We start from the raw sequence: 14855 nt of genomic DNA on the forward strand, positions 1-14855 counted from the left end.
TTGAATTCAGAGTTTCACAAAGTTCATATATTTTACTTTCTCTATATTGACCTCACATAGTCACAATACACCTTTTTAAATGTTGGTTCTTTGCCTTTACAGGAAACTTTTAGCAGGTTTTGTTTTAAATCCGAAATTGATCTGTTTCTTTGAGGGATATCAGAATTTTTTTATTTTGTAAATAAGATAAGTGTTGTATAAGTTCGAGTGAGGAAAAGAATAAATGGCAGGAACCTTTTTTATTTTTGATTTATCTGTCTGAGGCAAAACCTTTGCAAGTAAAAATCCGTTTTTTTTTTTTTTTTTTGTTTGTTTTTAATCATGTCAAGTAATGACATCATGGTTTCTGACTTGTGTTCATGTTGCCTGAAGAAAGGTGGCTAAAAGAGAGAGAATATATTTCAGATTGGGTGTGATAGCTTAAAGGGGACCTATTATGAAAAACACGTTTTTTCTTGTTTTAACATATATAAAGTGGTCTCCCCTCACCCTGCCAGCACAGGGAAGACAAAATACCATGAATTTCTGCAAGGTCTCTGACCCCCGCCGGACAGAGTCCCCCAGTGTCACGTGGTTTGTTTTGAGCCGATTAGAATCTGCTCCTGTCGTTACGTAACGACAGGAGCAGATTTCCATAGGTTCAGCCTCCGCTGCTGAAACCACGCCCACAACCAGCTCTCTCCGCTGCTGGAGCGGTCCTTTCATTGAGCCAGTCGGACGCGGCGCCGCGGCGGAGCGGATCCGGGTTGAATCATCCAGGTTCCCGGGTGGTTTGGGAGCTGGGTCCTCGGGGGTCCGTCCCAGGCTGGACCAGCTTCACCCTCCGAGATTTTCAGCCAAATCTGTCGGTTTGATCACCGGTAACGGGCGATGCGCCGCGGATGCGCTCCGGAGCCGATCTGTGCGCCCGCCGTGGAGTTGCGGCGCCCGCCGCGCAGCATCCGCCGGGCAGATCCGGCTGAAATTCCGCTGGTCGGTCCCCGGGAGTCCCTGCTACCAGTCCAGGCCGGTTCCTGCGGTCCCGGCCGGTCGGAACCGGTCAGATTCCCCTGTTAAAGCCGCGGTGATGCGCGCTGCTCTAGCAGCGCTGCTCCCGGGCGCCCGGCGTGGCTCCGGGGCCAGCGTTCAGCATCCGCCGGGTAGATCCGGCTTAAATAGTGCATAAATGTTATTTATATACAACTCATATTTTATTTTTTTAACAATAAAGTTTCCATTTGTGAAAATTCAGTGTTGTGATAATTTACAGGCTCGGGCTGCTCTGGCGGAGCAGGTTTATGCTCCTCCCCTGCTACACGTCATTCAGGGAGCCAATCAGCACAGAGCCTCATTATCATACCCCCCCCTTCCCTAAAAATGAGGCGCAGAAAAAGAGGTTAGAAGCGGTAAAACTAGTGACAGGGCCCACAGGCTGGATTTATGATTTATGTAGAAAAAACAAGCTTCAGATTGTTTTTAAGACATTCAAGGCCTGTTTAAAATATACATTAAATGCCATAATAGGTCACCTTTAAGCTCTCTGAAATTCTTATAATTATAATAAAATTAATGACAGGTCCATTATATGAGTTAAATCTTCCGATTCCTCAGATTGTTTTACATTGAAATTTGTGTTTTTTTTCTTCTCCCATACAATTTTCAGAGCGGCACAAGCTGTCCTACATCTACACAGCCTTATCCAAACCCGCAGTATCCCCTGGCATCCATAAGTTCACTGCCATGGGGATGCTTGACAATAAGATCATTGACTACTTTGACAGCACAGAGCAAAAGAAAGTTCCCAGACAGCACTGGATGAAAGAGAGACTGGAAAAAGAATATTGGGACAAAGGCACAGTGTCCCGGAAGAGCAAGCAGCTTTGGTTCCAGGTCAACATCGAAATCCTGATGGAGCGAATGAGACAGAATGACACAGGTAAGATCTAAAAAGTATGAAAGAGCAGTAATCTATAACAATGGTCTGCAATCTGTAAATTTCCTTACCTCTAAATATTACTATTTAAGTCAATAAAAAGTCCAAATCAACCTAAGTTTTAATTATAATGCTTGACTGTTGTCCATCAGATTTACACATCCTCCAGTGGATGCATGGCTGTGAGGCTGAAGTCCAGCCTGATGGCCCTCTCAAGTTTGTCGATGGCGTGGACATGTACAATTATGATGGAGATGACTTCCTGTCGTTTGATGATAAAAACCAAATCTGGGTTGCCAAGACTGATGCAGCAGTGTCCACCAAGAGGAAGTGGGACGATGTCCCAGTCCTGAAAGAATACACCAAGGGCTACTTGGAGAAGGAGTGCTTGGACTGGATGGGCAGGTTCATAGACTACGGGCAGGCACAGCTGCTTGATGCGAGTATGTAACAATAAATACTTTCCGTAATGATTTCTGCTCGGCATCAAGAGATTTTTGGATGTGGATTACTGAGCTGGCATGTTTGATTTGCCAATAAATACCGTATTGGCCCGAATATAAGACAGTGTTTTTTGCATTGAAATAAGACTTAAAAAGTGGGGGTCGTCTTACATTCGGGGTCTAGACGTTATACCCATTCACACCGCTAGATGGCGCCTGATATCTTTAAAGCGCATGCTGAACTTAACTCCCCAGGCCAAAGCGAACCCATGACACGAAGAAGAAAAAAAAAAAATAACGGAAAAAAGAAGAAAATAAGAGAAGAGATAACAGAAAATGGAGAAACGTAGCGACAATCTGGAGAAAATCTGGTTGAAGATCGGCCAGGTTAACCAGCAGCTGAGGAGAAGTTATGATGCAAACTTCAAGATGATGATTTGAATGAGGCAAAATAACATGCTTTTTCCCTTGAATATATTGTTTTAATCATTTGTTTCAGATGTACTGCAATTATTTTCTATATAAAAATTGAATTTGGTGTTCAAAAAGTCTTTTTTCAAACTTAAGTCTTGAAAAAGAGGGGGTCGTCTTATAATTAGGGTCGTCTTATATTCGGGCCTATACGGTAATGAAGTCAGGGAAAAAAAATGGATGTTCGTGTCCAGAAGAGCTACTCAAGTGCATTATTGGGACGTGTTTCCATGCATGACAACGCCCTAGTAACAGTCTTACCCTGGGCGGCATTCCAGCTTTGTAACTCTGGTTAGATGAGTACAAATCATTGTTAACACACCACTGATGGAAATGAGCATTTGCACCAAACCTGTTTCACATTTTTGTTGTACCTGTCTCATGAGTTTGTACGGTTTCTCGTTGCAGAGAAACCTAAGGTGCACGTGTTTGCACTCAAGGCCAAATCTGAGGCGAGTATAATTTTGACATGCCTGGCCACCGGCTTCTACCCAGAGGACATTATCCTGGAGATCAGAAGGAACGGCCGGTCCCTCACTAAACGCGACGGGCTGGTCAGCTCTGGAGTTCGACCAAACGGGGACGACACTTTTCAGAGGAGAGACTATGTCGAGATTTTGAAGTCCGACCAGTCCGAATACATCTGTGAAGTCATTCACAATGCCTCTCGTGTGAATGTTTGGAAGAAATGGGGTAAGGAATGTTTTTTTTTGTTTGCGTTTGATATTTGTTCATCAGTGTGTGTTTGTCCAGCCGATACTTGCATTGCAAGTTCAATCACAATCTAGACATTAAAAGTCATTTTTACGAGTTGCAGGAGCGGTGTTTGAATACAGCAATAATATTTAATCATTAGTGTTGTCATTTCCATTTATTGTTACTATGGATATACATATTATTGAATTTCTTCTTTTGACCTTTCTGGCTAAGGTTTTCACACCAAAAGTTTTGTTGCTTGTGTAGAGCAGCCTTTCTCAACCGGGGTGTCGCGGCACCCTGGGGTGTCGTCTGACTGTGTTAGGTTAAAAAGTCATCACAATATTAATAACTTAGAAAAAGACACCGGAAACTGTTAGAAATGATTTTTAAGGCCTTCTGCGCAGAAGTGAAGCAAAGTCGGAGCCCTGTCGAGCAACACGGCTCTCTCTCTGTGGCTCTCGACGGAATGCTTGCTGGGTCCTTCTTAGCAGGAGGTATTTATTGAAAAACTGACAGGCGTTGGCTATGTTAAGACAACCAATGGTAGACAGTGGATGGACAATGGACAAAAACAGATGGTCACACACCTGACTTTTCATTAACGAGGCTTAGTATGAAGAAACAAACAGACATCCTTAAAACACAAAGAGTCAAGAGGTCAACTAAAACAGGACCTCTTGTTGGAGGTTTGAACAGATGGTTTTTAAAGACACTGGGTTATTTACAAACCAGACGTCACCAGGCCAAACTTCATGGGGGTCTCGTGTTATCAGATGGTCCAACTAAACCTAGCTAACCTTTAAGTCAGCTTAACGTCTTGAAACAACATGAAGGGTCAATAAATGAGCTCCTTCTGCACAAACAAGAACTCTGTGAGGCTTTGCACAGATGTGTCTAAAGACACTGCTCAGCTGTTAACAAAGCCATAAATACCTAAATACCATCAGGGAATGGCCTGTCTGTAACTTCTGTTAACAATTGTAAACTTGTGAAAAACGCAGCAGTCAACTTCTCTGAGCTTACCTAATTAAACCTATTCTGATAGTTTTATTTTTTCATAATGACAATCTTAATTCAAAAGAGTTGATTAACCTCACAACTGCAGACGTGTCGTCAAAAAATTACCTATTCTGACATGTCATATATAAATACCGTATTTTCGCGACCACTCAGCGCGCCGTGTGGAAAGGCGTACCCTCAGTTTTGTGTGTCATTTCTGTATTTAAAACACACACACGGCGCACCGAACGTAAAGGCGCCGCCTACACACACACGCGCGCACCGCAGAACACACACACAAGCACACAAGTGTGCGTATTTAAAAATAGAGCGGGAGCAAAACTTTGTTTGATTGTACTTTATTTCAGTTTTTACATTAAAGGGATTGTGACATGAAAAACAAATTTTTCTTGATTTTTTGTGTTTTGTTGGGTGTCTTGACATCAATTACACCCAAAAAACAACGAACTTTTAACATTCAGTGTATTGTGTGCTTTCTGGGATTTTCCGCATAACTATGCAAAAACAGCGCATCTGGTTTGGTGGCGGGTCGTTACGTATAGATCCGCTAAATCACCGCCCCCTCCACCCAGCTCCCTGCCTCCTCTCCTCTCCAGCACACCATAAAGGCTGATTTATGGTTCCGCGTTACACCGACGTAGAGCCTACGGCGTAGGGTTACGCAGCGACGCGCATCGTACGCTGAACCCTACGGCGATTTAACGCGGACCATAAATCAGGCTTAACACGGAGCAGTTTAGAGCCTCTTCTGTTCTCAACACCGGAGGAAAACTGCTAAGAAGACCCGCGGTCACTGACTGGACTTAAGATAAGGGGAGACTGCTGCTTGCATGCCTTTATTTTTATGATTGTTTGCGGTGGACTACTTCGCCGTGCTGCTTTTCCGTGCATGCTTCGCCTGTCGCTCCCGGCTTAACTCTCCGACGCCGCTGTTAGAAGTCCGGTTCGGTGTGCGCACGGACTTCTTCCCCGGGCTGTAGTCGCCCTATCTGGGCTGTGTGTGTGGGTGTTTGTGGTCGGTGTGCGCGCGTGTGTGTGGAGACGCCGGCAGAAGTGTGTAGCAGTTGGGTTGGAGGAGGTTGGGAGGAGGAGCGGCGCAATGATTGACAGGAAAGGGGAAAAAGGAAGCGTTTTTCACAGCGCAAAAAAACACTGTCATAAAAAGCCAGGAATGGAGTACTAGAGTGAAGTTTTTCTTGTTACACCCTCTTAGACACATTTGAGGGATGTTGGCCAAGACTTTTAATAGTGTTAAAAGCATTTTAAAAATGATGTCACAATACCTCTAATCAAACCCATCGAAGTCCTCATCCTCTGTTTCTGCATTAAAGAGCTCCGCTAAATCAGCTGTGCCAGTCCGAATTCCTCGCTGTCAGATTGACTTTCCGTGCCGTGCGGCGCCTCGGAAATGCCGGCTTTTGCGAAATCTCGCAAAATAGTCCCAGCAGAGTTATCGTGTTCAAGTTATTGATACAAAATAAAAGGGACATATGCATTTACAGTCAGAGCGATGCAGTTTGGTTTTTAATTATATTTTACTCTGGGGTGTCGTGAGATTTTATTCACTTTTGAAAGGTGTGTTGACTGAAAAAAGGTTGAAAAAGGCTGGTGTAGAGCACTCTGAAAATGACTCTTGAAGATTCGCTCATTAAAGAGATTCAAATAAACATTAATAATTGGATATTTCATGCAACTCAATTCTTTCATGTTGTAGGGAGCATTTTTTGCAATATTTAACCCAGAAAGGCCATTTTTCCTAGTTTGTAGATGTGACTATCCTTGTGCTCACAACAAATTTATAATCAGATTTTTTTTTTTAATGCCATAACGGCACATAGATATCGTATTGAAACTGAACGGAACATTAAACATTGCAAATGTTTTCTGTGTTTTAGATCACAAGCCTCCTGCTGAAGCTGGAAACGGTCCCATTATCGGTGGTGTTGTGGCTGGTGTTGGAGTGTTGACCATAATCGGGGGGATTGTGCTCTTGTGTGTCCTGTATAAAAGAGGGATTATCGGTGAGTAGAAATACTGTAAAGGATAAGTTCTCGTCAACAGGTACCTAAATTTATTTTCAAGTTTGCGTTTTCAGCATTCAAAGTAGAGTATTTTTACCAAAATTCCACAGCTCATTATTAAGAATGAGAAAGATGAAAATCAACTGCTGAGGCGTTGTCGTTTATGTTACAAAGATATATAATTATATGAGGAGCTCAAAGGTCACCTGGTGTGATAGAACTGCCAGTAAAATGATTTCAATCATTTATTCACTGAAGTCGAGGTCGATCAAAGTTCAATGTTTGGATCAGAATCGTTACTCGCAGTTTCTATTAGGGCTGGGCGATATGGACCAAAAGTCATATCTCGATATTTTCTAGCTGAATGGCGATACTCGATATATATCGATATTTTTTCTGTGCCATAATTGGGGTTTCCCCCAAAGCATTATAGCATAGCATCTCTGTTAGCAACATTTTTTTCTGAGGCAAACCCTTAAAAAAACAGTCAGTTTTAATACAAAGCCTCGTGCCAAATTTGTCACACAGGTTCCTTTATTAACAGAGGTCTGCACAATATCAAAATGTATAAAACAAATGAAATAAAAATAAACTGCCTGCATATATAGACTAAAAATGCTTCTTGAATAAAATATAACAAATATCCCTTTCCTGCATAACAATTAAATTAAAATACACTGTGCAATTAATACAATGTAGACAGTAACAGGCAGACTTTTCCACTGAGGTTGACAGTTGTGCAAATAACAAAACATTTGTGCAAATCTCAAATAAAACATTCAAGTCAATTTGTCACAAAATAAGCTATATCAAAATCATATATATATTTTTTTTAATAATCGATATAAACGATATTGTCTCGTACCATATCGCGTTTGAAAATATATCGATATATATTAAAATCTCGATATATCGCCCAGCCCTAGTTTCTATATGAGTTTCCTGCAGATTTCTTGTAATTTCCTGCTTCTAATACAAACCCCTCCTCTTAAAACTTGCATTATAGAGAAGAATGAGCAGGCTGTGGGGACAGGTAACAACATGTTCATGAATGCCTCATTAAACCATAACAATCTCAGGTGCAATGTTTGTTTTTTGTTGTTTTTTTACCTTGATTCCCATTCATGGCTGGTTCAAAACAAAAACATTAAAATGTCATTTCATCGTTTTACTTCCTTGTGTTTTGAACCAGTGCGTTGTACTTCACATAAGCATTAATATGCCTAAATATTTGAGTTTACGATCATAAGAATAACGGTACATATTGCATATTGCAACACGTTAATCATCATTTTCATCACTTCAATAGTTTTTGTTACTTTCAGCCTTGAGGTTTTTTTCTGAAAGGATAAATGTCATATTTGTGTTGTGAATGGTAACAGCCATTAGTCTGATCTTTTTCTATATTTACTGTCATTAGTTGCAACATTTACGTTCTCAGTAAAACTTACAGGATTTTTTTATTTATTTATTTTTACATGATCATTGTAATGCCTCACCTTTTAGTTGTAATAGTGTAATGTTTTTAGAACAATGAGACTATAGTAAAACATCAGAATCTTTCACTTTCATAGAGTAACTTTTAATCATCTTGGTTTCAACAGGTAAGCGTTCTCCTTCTGTTCCCAGTATCTCCAGCTCCCGTGAGTACAACTTCTCTCTTTCTGAAGGGTTGTTGATCATTCTACTGATTCAGTTTTTTTGTCTTTATTGTTTGTATTTGTGTTGTGTTACCATGTGATCACAAGTATCACACTAAGCTTTAGTGTTAAAACAAACCCCCGGCAGAACATCACAGACTCACCAGCACACACTTTTAGTTGAAAGCGTTCGTCTGTGGGCCCAAATGTTACCCAAGAAATTAAATAAACCTTATGAAAACAAACAAATGAACACAATGAGACAGCTTTTATCAATTGTTTTAATGTTTCTCTGTTTACACACAGTTGACAGTAAAGACAGCGTGATGGTGCCTCTAACCAAAAGTGGTTAGTACTTCCCATTCTTAAATCATATCAGTGTTAAGAAATGAACAAGAAGTAGCAGAAGGGTTGTAATACTTTCTCTTTCTCTCTTTGTGTGTGTGTAGACATTGATGCCAAACCCCCAAGTGAAAATGGGTCGACAACTCCCCTCTTGAAACCCAAGGATGGTGAGTCTTCTCTGGGAAGATTAGAGATGTTTTTATCCCACTTCCTGATACTGATGCAACGTACAGTAAATGATCCATGGAATACTTTGAGGTGGAAGGTTTGACAGGGACAGCGTCTCCATGTAATAATGTGCCAGCCTTAAGGCGGACGTGGAGATCAGACTGGAGGTCCAAACGTCTGCCGTTAAGCTGGTGCCTGAACATTCACAGTTTCCTGCATTCAACTCAGCAGTTTGAGAGATTTATTTCTGACCCAGCAGACTGTACCGCTGCTCCAGATGTTCAGTTAAGATGCTAATTATTAAGAGGGGCCGCTCAACCTGGCCTGGCTTTTATTTGTATTAATTTCTCTTGTTTCAAAGAGGCAGACTATACAGTTTTCCCTTTTTGGGTTCATAAAATCCTCGTGCTCTTTCACCTGACAGTTACTTAAAAGCTTAATAAGGTTGTTTATGTTACGTTCATTAACATTTGTGCAACATCTGGAAACTGCGCGCCTTGTATAATAATCATAAAATAGGTAGCTAATATATGTGAGATCAGGAGGATTCTCCAGACTTCTAGATGTTAAATACAACCCAATGAAAAGCAGGAAATGTGATCATTATTGCCTCTTTTTTTTCTAAATAACATCCCAATTCTCTTATTTGCAGTTGAAATATGTTTTACTGTTCTAGTAGTTCTAACGGTGATTGGCTGCATCGTTATATATGTGACTTGAACCTGAATGTAAAACTGGATTTCTCTTCCATAGGCTCCACCAACAGTGACTCAGCCATCGGTTGTAAGTATTAAAGTTGCTTTGATAAGTCGGGAACTGTCCATGCAGAGCATTCTGTTTATCATTTTTAGCAAAGTCAGTTTGAAGATCTCTGTGCTTTTTCTTTTCTTTTATTTAAACATGAAATAATACATCTTTATTTCTGCAGCTGATGCCAGCAGCAACTCAAGCTCGTCTTCAAAGTCAAGTGAAGAAAAGGAAAGAGTCTCTGGGCCCGTATAATCTTACCTGCAGCCAAAAATCTGAAGCCTCTTGAAGCAGCAACAATTCATGGTATCCAAATTAAAGAACACAAGAACCAAATTTCAACTGAATAGTAGTTAACGTGGTTTTGTAGAAATTCTTAGACTGGATGAAAGCAAAATTCAGTGTTACCATGGTAATTTAACCACGTAGCTCTCTGCGTAAATTACAGGATTTGTCACCTGTCAGATCGTGTCGTGTTGTGATCAGATATTTCCAATTCCATATTCAGAGTTTATGTTATTAAAGGGTGGCTGTTTTAAAAAAAACGCAAACCCTTTACTGGTCAAGTTATTGTGAAACACAGACTAATCTGGCATGAATATTTGAAAATGTAAAGAAGTCCCAGAGAAAAAAAAAAAAAAGATTGCCAAAAACAAGGGAATGAGGTCAACTTTAAAAATGCCCCTGCAGGCGCCAGTTTCTTAGGCCACTTTACTGCAAGTTGAGTACTTTGGGTAAATAACCAAGCTAAAGACTCAGCTCTTTGAGGAGCACTTCTGCATCTAGTAAACTTCTCTGCTCATCAGAATTAGTTAGAAGATTCGTCCAGCTCTTTGCATGATTCAGCCCTGAGTAGCTGCATGCACTTATGACAAGATGATCGTATGACGGTGTCTCTTAAGACGTAGCTTTCTTGTATAAAGGTGATTGTTGTGTTGGGTGGGAAGGGAACACTGCTAAATTACATTATTAGTAGTAATAAAGCAGTTGCTAAGCTGCTCTTCCAGAAGACGCTGTATCAAAGCGTGGTTGTCTGTGAAGACACAACTGTGTGTGTAGCCAGCATATGCCAACATATCCAAATTTCTCTAAAACACTGGTATAAGCTGAATTATCTCCTTTAGGTTTTACCAAACTTGGTATAAAACATTAATATTAGGGATGTCCCGATACCATTTTTTTTTTCACACCGAGTACGAATACGAGTATTTTAATTTGTGTACTCGCCGATACCGAGTACCGATCCGATACTTCTACCACAAAAATAACTAGGCTAAAAATGCAATGAAAAATGCAATGAATTGGAAGACAGGTTTTATTTGCAACAGAAATTCAATTTTAAACAAAACTCGGCCAGCTAGGTTACATTGAGCTGTTACTTTTCTTACTTTTGTTACATTTTTAATTTGGCTATTCTTTATTTTTTATTTATTTTATTGATTTAATGTGCCTGAAGATGTTTTGTACTTCAGACGTTACTCAACAGTTACTCAGTACTTGAGTAGTTTTTTCACCAAGTACTTTTTTACTTTTACTCAAGTAATTATTTGGATGACTACTTTTTACTTCTACTTGAGTCATCTTATTCTGAAGTAACAGCACTTTTACTTGAGTACAATTTTTGGCTACGCTACCCACCTCTGGAAACAACATAAACAATCAAATAGAATTTAAAAAACAGGCTAAATGAAATGATGTTACACACTCTTGTACAGTAGGTACTTATGCACCTTAAAGTTGATTGCGATCCGCCAATAAAACAGAGAAGAAGAAGAAGAAGAAGAACATAAACAATCCCATTCTTACAGTCCGGTTATAGAGAGTGCCGTTTCAGGCAAGATAGTGACAATTAATGAAAGCAGCATGTCAGCAGGGTGGACATATTTCAAAATAAGGGACGACGACAGAAGCAAGACAGACTGAAGGCTGTCGGCGCGGCTAACCGGAATGTAACAATGGGATTGTTTATGTCGTACTGTGAGTTACGTGGAGTGTTTAATAAAGTTCCCTGTGAGTAAGGTTTGTCCAGTTTGTATAATTAAGGAAGATAGAATTTACTGAAACATGGAACAGCAGCTACAGCCACAGAGCAGCAGCTCAGCCAGGCTGCCAGGCCCAACGTCTCCCCCTAGTGGCGCTAACCAGTAACTACAAGTATCGGTGCGTGGTGTCGGAGGATTTTTACGAGTATGAGTATATGAGGGCAGTATCGGTCTCTAATTAATATATATGCAGACAAGGAGAAAAATAAAAAAGATAATTAATGCTAAAAACTCTCAAAGTTTATTGTCATAATCTGACCAGGGAGTTAAAATGTAATGGAGTTTAAAGAAGTTATTATCTATCATATAAATACCGTTCTTTGTGAAAAGTTGTTTTCTTGGTTTTAATTCTCTTTTATTTTTGGGTTTTTATTTTTCAAGTCACATTAGTCTATTGCACTTTTTCACAAAGAACCTTAAAAGTCATGTAACTTTTTTGAGTCTTTGTACATTGTTGAAAATTTCTGCTTTGTTGAATTAAACAAATTTGTATATTGGATGTGAGACAGTTGAGAGATGTAGTAAATAACAGGAACTCCTGTCATTGTGAACCTAAAGTTATCTGCTTTTAAATCCTGAAGCTAAAAGGTGCGTGATGCTGATATTCTCTCTGTCTTTAAGAGGCTAGTTACATTTTATCACTGTGGTCTCTTTTTAAGTACACTTGTTAATACTGCTTGTAAGTAAAATAATTGATTGTAAGAATAATGAAGTAAAAGTAAATGTACCATACAAATGTGATTTGTTTTCTTTCTGAATAAAAACATTTTCACCAGGTGGACTTGGTCCTGCTGCTTTCTTTCAGATTGTATTTATGCTCAAACTGACTGACTTTTTTTGTAAAGAGGAATGATTTTATACGGTTTTATCATCTGAGTGAAAATTTTAATTGGTAACACCATGACACCAATGCCTATGATCTCAGTGTGGCATGGAAACCTAATTATTACAAATATACAATATGTTTGCAGTGTTTAACAATAGTAATCAAGTGAACAAAAACAATGATTGCTGAAGTATAACTTGGGAGGATGTTTTGGAGACGAAATTAGACTTTTATTTAACCCTATAGATTTATGATATACTTATAGGCTATATTAATACTATATTAGTATTAGGCTATACCTATTAGGGTAATTTTGGAAAAAAAGGAATAAAAAGGGAAAAAAGTCCCCAAATCCAATTATTTGTATTACTGTTATTGATTGATTAGCGAATATACAAAGGTACAGGTGCCAGGGACAATATACAGTATTAGCGCAGACATACAGCATACATAGATAAAGTACTAGTAGTACAGTGCAATTAACAGTTCGAGAGTTGGGAATAGGGTGGGGGTCTAGGTTTACAGTTAATACCCAGATTATAAAAACAAGCGGAGGGAAAACATGGATTAGTCTACATTTTAGTTTTTTCATCTAAAAAAAACAGCTTTTTTAAAAATGAATTAATTATATATTGAAGATGGAATGATTCCGTGCTTTAAAGTCTATCGGAAATTGTTAAATTGGCATTTTTGTTCCCCCGTTTCATAAAAGTTGCTTTAGAAATTAAAAGATTGTCGTCATTTGTCATCTTTTAAAACGGATATTTTCTTAGTTTACGTGCAGATAAACTTAATATTTTGTCTGTGTTCAAACACATGCATAGAGAGACAGAACCGGTCGCTTTTAAATAACTGAAAAAAAGAAGAAATACTATCTCATTATTATATTTATGTAATCACTTTAACAATGCATATGTACATAGATATTTGAAATGTTTAAATACATCTGTGACATTGATATATTCACACATAAATACACATAGTGTCACACACTGTCCTGTCCAAATAGACATATACGTAGACGCCGCATCGAGTGGTTTTGCCCACTGCTGCGATACGTCAACATCGCCGCCATGTTGGATGTGGCAAGACTGCGCTGTAAACTGATACAAGTAAATTGACTTATTTTCATAAAGCGCCTTTCTACAAAGAAATTTTACGTCTCATTTATTCATTCACACACGCACTAATATACTTGGGAAACAGTTAGGCACCAAATATAATATATTGTGCCGGACACAATTACGGACCTCGCACCCATCAGGACTAGAGGGAAGGGGGCGTGGTCACAAGTGTTTATTGGTTGCTTAGCAACGCGTGTTCGTTTCTGTTAGTTGTCAAATGTCAGTTGAGTTGTCAGTTGTATTCCGCTGTTTTGGAATAAAGTCCTGTTTTATCAACCTCTGGAGTCGAGCCTCATCCTGCCACATTGGTGACCCCTTTTTTGAACATGTTCGAGGAATAGTCCCACAGAGGGGAAATTTGCAAGTCTCTGCATTTAACCCATGGACCACGGACCGGTGTTCTGCCAATCCTTGCTCCCTGCCAGAAAATGTTACTTTGTGGTTCTGCGCATGCGCACAGTCGACTTTCAAAGTTTGATTGCGACGCCAATCATTTCTTGCACGATGTAAAAAGGATAATATGGGATGTTGAGTATTTGATCCTTCAAAATACATTACCCATGACATGAATTGCATTACACTCTGTGAAAATTATACGATAAAGAGAGAAAAAAAAAACAATTCTATCGCTGTATTTGATATTCATTCGGCTATTCACCTTTATTTAACCAGGCAGGAGGTCATTAATAACACATTCTTATTTACAATGACGGCTTGGCAAGCGACAAGGACCACTTGGGGGAAAAGGACGTGGTTTAGGGAGTAAAACACAGTAAAATTGTAGCTCTACAAAGGTAGAAAACCATTAGGTAGCATTTTTTGGCAAAGCAGCAAAAAATGGCAGAACACCGGTCGACCGGAGGTAACGGACCGCCGTTAAGCGCGGCCAACGGCTCCTCCATCACCACTTTCGGGACCCGGTCAGTGACTGTTTGTTTCAACGGACGCCGGTTTGAGAGTGACTTTGTCATCGCCAGTGTTGCTGTTCCTATTATCGGTGCTGATTTTCTGTGTGCTAACGGTTTGCTGGTGGACGTTGCAAACCGCAGATTGATCGATGCAGTGACATTTATGATTTTCCCGTGTGAGACTGGGGGATCTGGACCGCTAGCACACGCTAGTTTTTCAGCAGCAGGTAAGACCGCTGTAATTACCCCGTTTGGCCAGTGTTGCCAACTCCTCAGTAAGGAAAGTAGCTGTCCCAAAAGTCGGTAGAAGTCGCTAAATGACGTCATCGCCTAATTTGCATAATTGACCATTTGCATATAACTGTAATTGACGCTGTAGGAGAGAGGAATAACGTCGTGGGAGAGACAAAAGTGAGTAAAAAACACCCTAAATATGTTTAGAACTACAAATGTACAAAAATAATTTCAACATTAACAACATTTAATGAT

General features: G+C 39.7%; 1 protein-coding gene across 1 annotated transcript in view; it reads left to right on the top strand.

The window, feature by feature from the left end:
- The window catches only part of LOC133460702 (H-2 class I histocompatibility antigen, L-D alpha chain-like), a 14254-nt gene extending 1969 nt beyond the window's left edge, over positions 1-12285 (top strand). The window contains exons 2-10 of the mRNA XM_061741435.1: positions 1643-1915; positions 2065-2355; positions 3235-3519; positions 6441-6566; positions 8171-8209; positions 8513-8554; positions 8656-8718; positions 9473-9502; positions 9648-12285. Of these exons, the coding sequence (XP_061597419.1) occupies positions 1643-1915; positions 2065-2355; positions 3235-3519; positions 6441-6566; positions 8171-8209; positions 8513-8554; positions 8656-8718; positions 9473-9502; positions 9648-9721 (1223 nt within the window). The 3' untranslated portion in view covers positions 9722-12285. The remainder of the gene's footprint in view (positions 1-1642; positions 1916-2064; positions 2356-3234; positions 3520-6440; positions 6567-8170; positions 8210-8512; positions 8555-8655; positions 8719-9472; positions 9503-9647) is intronic.
- Positions 12286-14855: the final 2570 nt, after the last annotated feature.

Source organism: Cololabis saira, chromosome 15 (assembly GCF_033807715.1).
Source record: "Cololabis saira isolate AMF1-May2022 chromosome 15, fColSai1.1, whole genome shotgun sequence".
Lineage (NCBI taxonomy): Eukaryota > Metazoa > Chordata > Actinopteri > Beloniformes > Belonidae > Cololabis > Cololabis saira.